The 14,819-nt window shown below is 38.1% G+C and overlaps 2 protein-coding genes across 3 annotated transcripts; both read left to right on the top strand.

Annotated features, from left to right (window-relative positions):
* Positions 1 to 1,647: 1,647 nt before the first annotated feature.
* Positions 1,648 to 13,907, top strand: LOC105970163 (LRR receptor-like serine/threonine-protein kinase EFR). Of its 2 annotated transcripts, XM_012994963.2 has the most exons (4): positions 1,648 to 4,375; positions 4,472 to 4,919; positions 12,031 to 12,119; positions 12,833 to 13,907. In XM_012994963.2, exons 1-3 carry the CDS (start codon positions 1,675 to 1,677, stop codon positions 12,092 to 12,094), a joined length of 3,213 nt encoding a protein of 1,070 aa, XP_012850417.2. In that variant the 5' UTR covers positions 1,648 to 1,674; the 3' UTR covers positions 12,095 to 12,119; positions 12,833 to 13,907. The 2 variants fall into 2 exon arrangements, with proteins under 2 accessions (XP_012850417.2, XP_088682565.1); XM_088826439.1 differs by lacking the exon at positions 12,833 to 13,907 and having other exon boundaries at positions 12,031 to 12,236.
* Positions 12,031 to 13,907, top strand: LOC105970164 (alpha 1,4-glycosyltransferase family protein). The gene is made up of 2 exons (XM_088826440.1): positions 12,031 to 12,119; positions 12,833 to 13,907. The coding sequence occupies exons 1-2, from the start codon at positions 12,084 to 12,086 to the stop codon at positions 13,775 to 13,777; spliced, it is 981 nt and encodes a 326-aa protein (XP_088682566.1). The 5' UTR covers positions 12,031 to 12,083; the 3' UTR covers positions 13,778 to 13,907.
* Positions 13,908 to 14,819: the final 912 nt, after the last annotated feature.

Raw genomic sequence — 14,819 nt, 5'->3', positions numbered from 1 at the left:
TTAAAAACTGCGAATAGCAATTTTGTGACCGCAAATAGCATTTCATAATTTTTATAAGGGGAAATGTTTTGGGCGAGAGTGTTTACGGGCCCAGTGTGCGCGTGTGTGCCACTCATCTTCATTCTTGATCATTATATCATAATCTAACGGTGTACATTATTACTAGATTCTCAATTATCAACCGACTTTCACATTCTCAATGCAACAAAATTAAAATTAAGTTATTTATTAGTATGTACATTTGAGTAACATTTACGTTAGTTAAATGAGTAAGTACCATTGCAGAATATAGTATAAATAATTAAGTATACGATGATAAGTATAATAAATAAAATTATATAAAATAAATTTTATATTGGAAAAAGAGGAGCAAACCCGTGAGCGTGGTTATAATTAATTTATTAAATATAATAAAATAATAATAGGCAAATTGGGCTTTTCTTGTCGTTCTAATTGGGCTGCACAACCTATTGATTGGGCCTAATCCCTAATGATAGATATTAAAACGTTATTTACAATATAAAGCTGAAGAAGCCCAATTGCTTAAAAGAAAGAAAATGATAATTGTTGTTAACTTGGACCCAATAACCAGTGTGTCAGTGAACCTGAAACCCTACTATCCTATGCTATGCTCTGCTGTCTGAAGGAGATGCCTTTGCAGAGAAAACAACTCCTCTATCTCTGCTCCACTTGTTCTTACTACTCACTTCAAAATTACCAACAATTAACAATTGCTATTCGTGCTAAAAAAGATATTTTATTTTTACATAATTGTCGTTATGACACCATAATTTTACGGTTGATGAATTTTCCACAATTTTTGCAGAGAAATTAATAAATAAATTATTTAAAAAAAAACACCAGGCGGAATTTTCACGGTCTAATATAACAGAAGTGAAAATCGTACGGCGAATCTTTAGAGAAAATGACCAGACCATATTACACATCCTTATTTCTTGTTTGGTTATTGCACAGTAAGTTGCTACAATTCCGAGGTTTACTATTCCAAGTCTTCTATCATCTCATACTAAATCAAAGTCGCGTATTCATATGAGCACGCGCATCCACACTAAATTAAAGTCGTCATTTCTGGGAAACTTTATTGATTTTGTCACTAATCAGGCCCATTTGGCACCATCATAGACCAATTTTTGTACAAACTATTGTGGGCATAGCCCTATATTACTAATATGAATATTAATACAAGGGCTCAACCAACTATTCTTTTTTCCTAGCTTTGACTGACTTCTAACCTCATTTTTTGTTCACTTATTGAGAATTTTATTTTTACCCTTTTAAAAATATATTTACTAATCTTTTTTTATGTTCAATACTAAAATGACCTATTACCTGATATAGAAATAAAAAAAAAATTATTTATGTAAAAGAAAAATTATATATAGGCTAAATATTTTTTATTGTTTTATTTATTTTATATTTTTTTGGTAAAAGAAAATGGTCAATGTAAATAATTAGTCTCCAAGTCTTGCAAATAATAGGTAAGTTTGGATTAAAAAATAAATAAAAATAATAAGTTGACGTGAAGTCAATGTAAGACACATGAAGAATCAGTAGTTCCGTACATACTACATACTACATAATCTTTCCCTCCAACAAGCTTAATTATATGAACAAGATTTAGAGGCTTCAATCTCCTTTTTCTCTCCTCCATTAATGGCTTCCTCATTCACAAATTCATACTCAATCCTCGTACTATCATCCGCCTTAATCATCTTGTTCCATTCGCCATGCTTGGTATCTGCAATCCTGAGAAGCAACGAAACAGACAAGCTCGCATTACTCGCCATTAAAGCACAAATAACCCACGACCCCAACGGAATCTTCACATCATGGAATGATTCATCTCATTTCTGCACGTGGCCCGGTGTTACTTGCGGCCGTCGTCACCACAGAGTCACCGCCCTGAATTTATCATCACTCGGCTTAGTAGGTACACTGTCACCTTACGTCAGTAACCTCACATTCCTCACAGGCCTCAACGTTGAACTCAACACTTTCCACGGCGTAATCCCACCGGAAATCGGAGGTCTTTTTCGTCTCCGTCACCTGAATTTAACCAACAACTCATTCTCCGGCGAGATTCCGGCGAATCTCTCCGGCTGCTCCAGTCTTGTCCTTATCAGGTTTGGTTGGAATAGGTTAACCGGGAGTTTACCATTTCAGCTAGGTAAACTTCAAAAGCTTGAGAGAATCCAGCTTCATTACAATAATTTCTCTGGGAATATTCCAGAAAGTTTCAGTAATCTTTCTTCAGTGAGGTCTTTTTCGTTCGCTGCCAACAATTTCCAGGGCAAAATCCCTGATGTTCTTGGCCGGTTGAAAACCTTGAATTTTCTTGGTTTGGGTTTAAATCAATTTTCAGGTGTAATCCCTCCATCAATTTTTAATATTTCATCCCTCGTGGCGTTATCTCTACCTTTTAATCAGTTGAAAGGAACTCTGCCATCAGATTTAGGTTTTACTCTCCCTAATCTGCAAATACTAAACGCGGGTCATAATTTGCTGACTGGGCCACTCCCATTTTCATTATCTAATGCTTCTAATCTTGTTGAATTTGATATTACTGGTAGTAATTTTACCGGGAAAATTTCGATAGATTTTGGGGGTTTGCCTAATCTTTGGTGGTTGATTCTTGCTTCTAATCCTCTCGGAACAGGGGAATTATCCGAAGATTTACGGTTTTTCGATTCCCTCACAAATTGCAAGAACTTGAAAGTTCTTGATTTGAGCAATTGTGGGCTTGGAGGCACATTACCTGATTCTGTAGCTAATTTATCGACAAACCTTTTGTCGTTACGATTAGGAGATAACAAACTTTCGGGTAGTATAAACGTAGGAATTGAGAACATGGTTAACTTGACTGAACTTCAGTTACAAAGGAATAGATTCACAGGCAGCATTCCTGCAGTTCTTGGCAATCTCTCAACGCTTCGGTTGTTGGATTTGTCCGAAAACGAGTTTTTAGGACAAATTCCACCATCTCTGTCTAAGCTAAGACAACTCTATTTGCTCCATCTAAACAACAATCACTTGAGTGGAAGTATTCCTCCTAGTTTCGGAGATTTTCAATACTTACAAGAGCTAGACCTTTCTCGTAATAATCTCACCGGTACCATACCGAAAAATCTCATGACTCTTACGTCTCTAACTCTTTCCTTAAATCTCGCCAAAAATCAGTTATCTGGTTCCCTTCCTTCTGAGGTCGGTCAACTGATAAATCTCGGGTACTTTGATGTTTCCGAAAATTTATTGTCGGGTGAAATCCCTTCTACCTTAGGCAGTTGTGTAACTTTGGAGCGCCTTAATATGGCAGCAAATTCTTTCGAGGGTGCTATACCTTCATCCTTTACTTCTCTTAGAGGTCTCGAGTATTTGAACCTTTCGCACAACAATTTATCCGGACGAATCCCGGGTTTTTTCCAAAGACTTTCTTTCAAGAATTTGAACTTGTCTTTCAATCAATTCGAGGGTCCGATACCAAGTGAAGGAATTTTCGGCAATGCATCTGCATTCTCTGTTTTCGGTAATGATAAGCTTTGTGGAGGTATACCTGATTTGGGATTAGACGTTTGCCCAAAAAACGAGTCGGAAAAAAGGAAATCTCGTCGCGGTTTTGATCTTATTATAATAATCCCTGTACTTTGTGGACTTGTTGCACTGGTTTTGATCTTTTCTCTTCTCATAATATGGCGCCTAAGGAAAAGAAATTTGGAGCCTATTACATCATCATCATCTCCAACAGAAATAACAATATTTTCGAAGGTGACTTATGATTCTCTGTACAAAGCTACAGATGGATTTTCGTCGGCAAATTTGATCGGTGCTGGTTCTTTTGGATCCGTGTACAGAGGAATATTACTTGAACAGGGTCGAAAGATTGTCGCAGTGAAAGTTTTTCATGTCCACAAACGAGGGAAAAACAAGAGCTTCTTGTCTGAATGTAAGGCCTTGAGAAACATCAGACATAGGAATCTTGTCAAAATGTACACTGCCTGCTCAACGCTCGATTATTCAGGCAATGAATTTAAGGCTTTAGTTTACGAGTTCATGCCCAACGGCAGTTTGGACAGCTGGCTTCATAACGAGGGAAATTCTCAGATGGGTTTTTTAGGCCTTGTGGAAAGAGTAAGCATAGCCATAGATGTAGCATGTGCACTCGATTACCTTCATAATCAATGCCATAACACAATCGTTCATTGTGATCTAAAACCGAGCAATGTTCTTCTAGACAAAGACATGATTGCCCACATTGGAGATTTTGGCTTGTCCAAATTCTTGCCTGATTTCGTCCCCAAATCTCAAGCTCTGAGCAGTTCAGTTGGGATAAGAGGAACCATTGGTTATGCTCCACCAGGTAATTAATTAATTAATTAATTAAGGCTAATTATTCTTCTAGACCATTTAAATATTGGGATTTTGTTTTCGAAAATTGAGAAATTTTATTTTGCAGAGTATGGTATGGGAAGTAATTATTCGGTGGAGGGCGATGTTTATAGCTTTGGGATTTTACTACTGGAGATGTTTAGCGGGATGAGGCCTGCAGACAGTCGATTTGAGGACGGAATAAACCTGCATTGTTTTGTTAAGACAGCGTTGCCTGAAAGAGTGGAAGAAATATTAGATCCTGCGATAATTAATGTGATTAATAGTAATAATAATAATGGAATAATGGGTGAAGAGGGTGACGAGATTATAAGTAGTGCACTACTGGAAAGTGGAAACGATAATAAGGTGGATCAAGAAAGAGAGTGTTCGATTTCGATAATGAGAATAGGAGTGGCTTGTTCGGTTGAATCGCCTAAAGAAAGGATGGATATTGCTGACGTTGTGAAGGAGCTTCAGTTGATCAAACAAATTCTGCTTTCGTTTTCGGCCAATCAGCAGGGCTCGACGAGCGGGTACAGTTCAAAATCCTAGGATGTTTTTTGTTTTATTTTTTGTTTGATTATTTAATTATTTTTCTTGTTTAATGTTTTGTTATTAGTGTTAGAATTATTTCGTGCAAATTAATTATAAATTTGTGTCCGATAAATCCCAGATTCAGTTTTAGCTACTGTTCTACTGTTTTACGAAGAGTTGCAACAGTTAATGGAACAGTAATAAAAAGACACAAATTTTAAAGTGGTTCGGATACAATTGTACCCTACATCCACGGGGACCTGCAAATGAAATTCACTAATTTTTAGTTTTACGAATACAGTAATAGGACTTAATCGAAAATGCAAAGACTCCCTCTTTGTCGACGCCGTTCTTGTATCCTACGCTGAATTGTCAATCTTCACTTTGCAGCACGTCCCTTTCCGCACGGTTGAAATTTCTTCAACGCTGAGTCCCTCAGACGGCGGATCGACCTCCTCCCGAGATCTTCTGAGTTCTTCTCCCGAAGAACCGATCTTCTTTTCGCGTGAAAGAAGCAAATCGTTTGCTGTGTTTTTCTTCTCGAATAAGATCACAACTCAGGTGCAGCAACGCAAGAGCAGAAAAAGTTTTTCTCTCAAAATAAAAGGGACGACCTGTGAGGACGTTGATGCTGCCCTTCTTATACCTCCTTAGTTGTATTGGTAGAGCCCTACAAAATTAAAGCCCATTAGGTTAGATATCATCTTCACGTAAGGAAAAGAAGAGTTATGTAAACAAGGAAAGTCTTAGTTAAAGAAATTCCTTGTTAATAAAACTCTAAGGCAATTAAATAAATTAATGACAAAATAAGAGTTTAAAGAACCAAGGAAACTTCCCTAGTTTTTATACAAGTTTTTCGTATACGTCATGAAAAACCGAAATAGAATCCTCTCGGATTCTAACAATCTCCCCCTTTGTCATCTATTTATTATAATCAAGTCCTCCCCCTTGATCAAATACCTGACAAAACATTAGACTGCATAATAGAGTAACTGTTAGAACAGTTAAAGGAAAAAGCAGTTAACGAAACAAGAAAAAAGTTAAGCCTAGCAGACTATTAGATGCCGTTGTTCAGAAAATCAATTCGACAACCACAAAAAAAACTACTCCAGAATATATTCAGCATCAACGAACAACTCCTCGTCATCATTCGTATCAACTTCAGTTGTTGTACCATCAACTGTTGGAACAGTTGGAGCAACAACAGTTCAGTAGTAGTTCCAGCAGCTGCATCAGCTCCCCCTGTATGCGGTTCCTCCTGGGTTGTTGATGCTTCGTTGTCAACTCCCCCTCAAGAATAATCTCCCCCTTTCTGAGCAAGGCAGTAAAATAGTCGAGTTTCTTCTTCGTAAAAACGACTTCGACAATCAGAGACCCCACTAGGTAGGTTGGCATAAAAATCATGAAACACTTGACAGATGCCATCGGATTTGATTCGCTCGGAGAAAGAACCGAGAATTAAAGGCATCGACGGCAGATATAGGCACCACGGGATCGGGTGCAGAGTCATCAGAGGTGGTGGGTTGAGCGGAAGACGAGGCAGAGTGAGTAGCACGTCGACGGGAGCGACGGAGCGGCGGTGGTGTGGTGGCAAGGCCCTTGCCTTTGTTGACCGACGAGGATGGCGGCGGTGGGGGTGAAGCCGGTGCGGTGGTTGACGACGGCGGCGATGTCGGTTCAACTGGTGGTGGAGACGATTGGGCAGCCGGAGAGTGTGGCAGCGGAGAATAGGTGAAGGGTGACGGCGGCGTCACTGGCGGCGACGGTGGCGTCACTAGCGGCGATGGCGGTGGAGAAACCCTATGACCCACAACAACGGGCAGATTCCCAAAATTCTCAGCAGAGGCAGCCGTGAGAAGGAGCGGGGGCTCCCAAAAAGCAAGGGGCACGGCATCACATGGCTCCCCGAAGATAGGGCGGTCATCGGAGTGGTTGCTGGTCGAGATGGTCGTCGTTTGGACGAAGAAGACGATCCACCGGTGCTTTTTCGTTTCCCCATAACTGTGCTCTTGGATTCCTTTGATTTGAGTGCAGATTTGTGATTTGCTGCAAAGGAAGAAGAAGGAAAAAAGAGCAGTAGAGAAGAAAACCAAATTGAAGAAAAAAAACGAAAAGGGGCAGAAACAAGGGTAACTGTTGGTCTTCTCATGGGTATTTTAGCAATTTAGGAAGATTATAGTGAAGAAATTGCAAATATTATTCTGCCAACAATGAGAGCAATTTTATGAAAATTAAATTCAGGTACAGCAACTCTCAACCTTCACATATGAAGCCCATCACAGTTCAAGAAAACTTCGAGAAGAAAAAAATGCCCAGAAAAGTGGGTGACTTCAAAAAAAATGATTGCCGCCAAAACATATACGAACCCACCCCGTTTTTTTTTTTTTTTTTTTTTTTTTTTTTTTTTTTTTTTTATATATATGCCTAATATGCAGAATTAAATTACTAGGACAAAAAAATAAACGTGAGAGAACGAAAGAGAATATGAGTGAGTAAACACGAGTGAATAGGATACTATTAGGACTATCAAACCCATGGGGTTTATCTTCAATTTTAACAAAAAGCAAGCTCCAAAATACAAACTAACGAGACTAACAATAAATTTAATACCCTCAAATCAAGCACAAAAACGCTCTTATTAGGTAGCATACACACCCTACTAATGGTAGCTTTTTCACGAAGAGCAGAGCAATTTAATTAGCGATAGTTGTAGTCGTGCAATGTGTAGTCCCCTGGGCTTTCTAATTGAGTCGTGTGGTGAGTGTTCGATCATGAGGTTTACCGGCTCAACTCAAAAAGGCTTCGAACTATTCACTGACCATATAAAAGTTTACAATGGTCGTGCAATGTGTAGTCCCCTGGGCTTTCTATTTGAGCCTTGTAGGAGCTTTCGGCCACGTGATTTACTGACTCAACTCAAAAAGGCTTCGAACTATTCACAGACCAATTTAATATATATAGTTTTTTTTTTTTTTTTTTAAAAGAAATTCAAGAATAGCTTTCACTCATATGGAGAGGCAGCTTTTCCTTATGAAAGTGTTAAACCATGACGAGATTGTGAAGAGTATTAAATAAACTAAAGTCTCTATAGCTATCATTCGGGGATTGATGAAGTTTTACCTCACAAAGTTCGAAAGTACAGATAGTATCCAATACACAAGAGTTTTCATCACATGCAGCATGACTAATGCATAACTTAGATGAACAAAATGCAATATGTGTGATGTGTCCAAAAAAAAACTAAAAGTTGCAAGTCTGGACACAGACAGTTGCAACAGTTTATGCAACTGCACAGATCAAACAATACAGATTCCAAGCGAATTTCGCAAGGAATCGAACCTATGTGCATCAAGGGGTTTAGTAAAGATGTCAGCAAGTTGTTTTTCTGTTGTGACATACTCTAATGAGACAGTTCCTTCCTCTACCAGATTTCTAATGAAGTGGTACCGGATTTCAATATGCTTAGTTCGAGAGTGCTGTACTGGATTTTTGGAAATATTAATTGCACTCATATTGTCACAATAAATATGCAATAAATCTTGACTAATACCATAATCACATACCATTTGTTTCATCCATAAGAGTTGTCTCATCCATAAGAGTTTTTTGCTGTACCAGGACACGAGATTGTTCCCAAGATAGAAGCATCCTCCAGTTGTGCTTTTTCGATCGTCTGCATCACCTGCCCAACCAGTATCGCTAAAGCCTCGGGTTTGAATTCCTTTTTCTACCGAACCAATGACTTGATCCACTGGATGATTCTTCTTGACTCTTCTTGAGGGTTCCTTGTGAGTTTGATCATCCAATTCGAGAGACCTGACTTCAGCTTCGTCTCCTGTTTCAGAATTGACGTCTCTTTCTTCTGAAATGGTAGAGGCTGCATCAACTGTTGGAACTGTTGGTGCGACACTGGAGTTGTTTTCCAATTCCTTTGTTGGTTCCTCTTCCAGTGGTCCAGCAGAGACAAGAATATAGCAGTTGTCAGATGATCGAGTTCCTTGAATAACACAATTCTCGTCTTTGTCTAATACTCGACATGCGAATTTGTTGAATCTGACTTCAAGATCTTGATCACATAGCTGGCTGATGCTTATTAGATTTGACGTGAGTCCTTCTACAAGTAGTACATTCTTCAGCTTTGGGAGATTCTCATGATTTAGCGATCCTTTCCCTAGCACTTCACCATTTTTTCCGTTTCCAAAGGTAACAGCTCCACCGGTGATTTGTTGATAGTTTTTCAGAAACTCTTTAACACCGGTCATATGTCGTGAACACCCACTGTCAAAATACCAATCATTAGTAGTACTTGCTTTTAAAGAAGTAATCGCAGATAAGCATTTAAACGTGGACTTTTCAACCCAAATTTTTTGCTGAGGTCTATTGGAAATATCAATTTTATTTTTGGGTTTTTGAGAGGGTGAAGGAAAATAATCAGCCCTAGCAGAGTAAAGAGAACGAGCCACAAGCTTTTTCACAAGTTTTAAATATTTGAAACATCTAGGACGTATGTGACCTGGATTTTGACAGAAAAAACAAGTGGGAATAAACCTTTTCTTTGAATTGTGTTTCGTTGCTTCAACAGTTGCAACTGTTTGTGAGACAGAAGCTTGTTTAACAAAGTTGATTTTTCTGTTTTGATCTTCCTTTCGCTTAAGATCAACTTTGGGTAGCTGACTCCCTCCTATGCCTAGACGATTATAGTTTGGCTTGTTGTTTCTTAAGATTTCATCTAGATTACCTCTACCCAAGTTCAATTTTGCAATTGCTTCTTGAGTTTGAGTAAGTTTAGCCTGCAAACTATTTTTCTCTTGATCACTAGATATGACCCTTTCCTCAAGAGTAGAGATTCTTACCTTTAGTGTCTTGTTTTCCTCTACAAGCACAAACTTCTCCTTTTCCAGGAAGTTATTTACCTTAACGACGTCGAGCCATTTTTGGTACATTTTTTCATATACCTCCTTTACTTCATCCAAGGTTGGTTCTTCCTCATCACTGCTGCTGTTCGGATCCTCTGCAAAAGAAGAATTTTCGTTTAGATTTTTGTCATAATCAGAACACATATTTTCATACCTGGATTCTGTTTCACAGTCTGTTGCAACAGTTGAAGCAACAGTTGATTCTGAGCTGTCCAGAGGAACTTTGCTGCTGAATGCTACAAAGTTAGTGACTTGATTGTTGTTTCCTTGGTCATTATCAGATTCTTCTTCATCGCTCCAACCAGTAGTAAGTGACATTTTCTTCTTTTTCTTCAGGGTGTTTGCGCATTCTGATTGAATGTGACCAAAGCCTTCGCATTCTCGACATTGTATTCTTCTTGGTTTTGACTCCTCTGAGTTATCTTGATTTGAATTTCTCCTAGAATTTTGAAAATTCACGGGTTTCCCTGTGCTTGGAAGATTTCCCCTTTTTTCGATCTTTTTGAGAAATTTCCCAAAATTTTTCGATAGTAGTGCCAAGGATTCTTCAACTGTTTGCTCATCTTCTTGAGTTGACGAATTTTGGGGCGTTGCATATGATGTTTCTGCTTGAAAGGCTATCTTCTTTTCTCTAGACTTTTCACGATGATTTTCACCATGATTGAGTTCTTGTGCTAGAAGTTTCCCCATGAGTTCGTCTAGTTTGAGCGTGTCAACGTCTCTGACTTCTTCAATGGCAGCAATTCGGTAAGCGAATCTTTCAGGTAATGAGCGCATCGCTTTTCTCACTAATTTGCTTTCTGAGTATGGTTCACCGAGTGCGTATGATTCATTGGAGATATCACATAATTTAGCATGGAAGTCAGTGATCGTCTCATTCTCCTCCATCTTCAAATTTTCGAATTTGGTGGCCAACATCTGTAACTTGGATGTCCTTACAGTTGACGTTCCTTCGTATGTGACTTGAAGAATTTCCCAAGCTCTCTTTGCAGATTCACATGACGCTATTAGTTTAAATTGATTATCATCAACACCACTAAATATTGCGTTTAGGGCCCTCGAGTTGTAGTTTGCGAGTAGTATTTCTCCATCACTCCAATCTGCTTCTGGTTTGAATACTTCCTCTTTGTCTTCTCCTTTGATCATGGGAGGTGTCCAACCAGTTATGATGGCGCGCCATGCTCTCTCATCTACGGATTTGATAAACATCTTCATTTTTGATTTCCAGTATGAGTAGTTGGAGCCGATTAGAAGAGGTGGACGAGTAGTTGAAGATCCTTCTCGTTGAGTATTCATATCTGCACAAAATAAGAGTAATCAGTTCCCAAAATCTCACTAGATATATTTAGTGACAGGCTCTTGATGCCAATTGTTAGAATTATTTCGTGCAAATTAATTATAAATTTGTGTCCGATAAATCCCAGATTCAGTTTTAGCTACTGTTCTACTGTTTTACGAAGAGTTGCAACAGTTAATGGAACAGTAATAAAAAGACACAAATTTTAAAGTGGTTCGGATACAATTGTACCCTACATCCACGGGGACCTGCAAATGAAATTCACTAATTTTTAGTTTTACGAATACAGTAATAGGACTTAATCGAAAATGCAAAGACTCCCTCTTTGTCGACGCCGTTCTTGTATCCTACGCTGAATTGTCAATCTTCACTTTGCAGCACGTCCCTTTCCGCACGGTTGAAATTTCTTCAACGCTGAGTCCCTCAGACGGCGGATCGACCTCCTCCCGAGATCTTCTGAGTTCTTCTCCCGAAGAACCGATCTTCTTTTCGCGTGAAAGAAGCAAATCGTTTGCTGTGTTTTTCTTCTCGAATAAGATCACAACTCAGGTGCAGCAACGCAAGAGCAGAAAAAGTTTTTCTCTCAAAATAAAAGGGACGACCTGTGAGGACGTTGATGCTGCCCTTCTTATACCTCCTTAGTTGTATTGGTAGAGCCCTACAAAATTAAAGCCCATTAGGTTAGATATCATCTTCACGTAAGGAAAAGAAGAGTTATGTAAACAAGGAAAGTCTTAGTTAAAGAAATTCCTTGTTAATAAAACTCTAAGGCAATTAAATAAATTAATGACAAAATAAGAGTTTAAAGAACCAAGGAAACTTCCCTAGTTTTTATACAAGTTTTTCGTATACGTCATGAAAAACCGAAATAGAATCCTCTCGGATTCTAACAATTAGGAGCCTGAGATTTGAAGGTTCTTCGAGCCGTTCGGCGACAAGTAACTGGCAAAATGTTTTGTGATCTAATCGTCATCGCTAATGCTCAGGTATGGAATTCCCTTTGTTCTCATAGCTGCAGTTTATCAAATTATGAAACTACTAGTATTTATTGTAAATAAACAAATAAATTGATTATAATTCTATGAATACAATTTCATGGACAACACTAACAATTGACAATTGACAATAATCCAACATATAAATAATATTTTAGGGAGGAAGCTCCCATAAAAACTCTTGTTTTGCTTTTGTTCTTTCCTTTCTTTAGTTTTAGCCGCCCCATTACTTTTATATGGATCTTTTCGACTATAAAAAAATAAATATTTTTAATTAAATATAATTAATTAGATCCAAGAACAATTGAAATAGTGAAATTAGAAACCAGGTAAAAAGGGAGTGAAAAGCTGAAATCAACACAAACAACACATGCTGCCTATTACACTCATACAAAAGTCTTTTAAAGTAAATTCTTATATGCCCCATACATAATATATTCCTCTACAATATTCAGCCGCCATGAAAGCTTATTATCTAAACTACCCTTCTTTCAAACTTCTGAAAACTTGCTAGTTACCAGTTTTCTCATTTTCTTCGATCTTCTTCTCATGAGTGGTTGAATAAATTAAAAAAAAAAATGTTTGATTGTTTGAAATCGAACAATATCTTGACAAGTAGTAGTCTCAGTTTTACATTGATCGTCTTGGTTATTATCCTCACCGACAGTATCATTTCCAATTTTTCACTCCACTTTGTTTTTCAGCAACACCATACTAACAATATTAATCACGATCAAGTATATTGCTCCACAAGATTCCATTCCAGAGTCGAACAATTTTCAAGAACCAACCAATGCAAAGTAAATTTCTTCATGACTTGGATTTCACCTGCGAGTTCGTTCGGCAAAAGGGAGTTCTTCGCACTGGAGAGCTTATTCCAAACCAATCCCAAAAGCTGTGTGATTATCTTATCAACCACAATGGATTCCGAAAAGGGTTTCAAGATTTTGGAACCCCTTATTTCTCTTGGCTTTCGTGTTGAATCAATCTCCCCCGATTTTTCGGATTTACTCAAGAACACTCCAGCCGAGACTTGGCTAGTAGAAATCAAGAACGGAATCAAGAATCCAGGGGAGATTCCTCTGGCCCAGAATTTGTCCAATTTGATCAGGCTTGCGGTTTTGTACAAATACGGAGGCGTTTATTTGGACATGGATTTCGTAGTCTTGAAAGATTTTTCGGGTTTGAGGAATTCGATCGGTGCACAAAGCATCGATGCAAACGGAAAATGGTCGAGATTGAACAATGCAGTTCTTGTTTTCGACAAGAAACACCCACTCATTTACAAGTTCATGGAGGAATTTGCTTTAACTTTTGATGGGAATATATGGGGGCATAATGGTCCATATTTGGTGTCTAGAGTGGTTGATAGGGTGGCTAAAACAAAAGATTTCAACTTTACAGTCTTGCCCCCAATGGCCTTCTATCCCATTGATTGGACCCGTATTTCTCGATTCTTCGCCCGACCCAACGACCCGGCTACTGCAAAATGGGTCGAGGCAAAGATCCGGCACCTAAACAGGTCTACGTATGGGGTCCACTTGTGGAACAGAAAAAGCAGTAAATTCAAGATTGAAGAAGGAAGCATTATATGGAGATTGGTATATGATCATTGTCTTATATGCCACTTTAATTTTTCAACTTCTTAATCAATATATATATACATACACATATATATGTAATATGTATATAAATGAATTCTGTAAACAAGACATTGTACATTGAGTTTATTCAAAAATATAATCTACCATTAATCAAAAGTCTAATCTTTCTGATCAACCTTAATCTAAATTTAAACCGGCCACATGATCTCCAAAAACTAAATCTTGGTAGCCTCTTGTAAGACTTTGTTCTGAACAGCACTTTTCGCTGCTTTCGTGTTTTTTTGTCCCTGTTGCTAAAATCATCATGATTGCAAACTGCACGATTATCTCGAACATTCTGTCTGAATTCGGACCATGGATCATCGTGAATATTACGATCACTATCAGTGTCGCTGCCCCACAAAAGAATGGGTTTAATGATTGGTGAAACAGAGTAATCATTAAAATAATTGGCCAGGCTAGTGTGCTCCATGTCGAATAATCTCCTCAACGACGTGTTTCCTTCTTTCATCAAGTCCAACAAGCTGCTGCTACTACTGCTACTGGTTTTCGAAGATGATGCAGAGGAAAACGAAGAAGAAGATGAAGAAGATGAGGAAAGATAGATGGATTTTTGGTGATGTATGATTTGCATGATCCTTAATCTTTCTTCTTCTTTCTTGTGTTGATCTTCATGTGGCGTGATTTCTGATGCCATTTTTGGAGGCTAATAATATAATATATTGGAGGAAGAATATTAGTTTTATGGAAGATATATGAGTAATTAAAACTAATTGGATGGAGAAGAGAAGAGGGAATCCGACGCTACAAGAAACGGAAAAGCCGGCAAGGGGTTGATTAGTTTATTATAATATATGATCATATTTTGGTTAAAGGTTGTAACTTGTAATTATAGTACAAGTTTAGTGGATGATGACTAGAGCTGTCTGGGTGGGCCATTTTTATTTATTTATTTTAAAATAAGAGGATGACAACATTTGGGCCCTCAAAATTTCAACTGTTTATACATTTGGGCCATGTAAAACAAATATGAACTAATTGGGCTCATTTGAATAAAATAGTTTCATTATCATTGGCCCATTTAGAG

Source organism: Erythranthe guttata, chromosome 12 (genome assembly GCF_056151865.1).
Source record: "Erythranthe guttata isolate IM_541 chromosome 12, IM_541, whole genome shotgun sequence".
Classification (NCBI taxonomy): Eukaryota; Viridiplantae; Streptophyta; class Magnoliopsida; order Lamiales; family Phrymaceae; genus Erythranthe; species Erythranthe guttata.
Note: the sequence above shows the minus strand (reverse complement) of the source record. Positions and strands in the feature narration are given on the sequence as shown.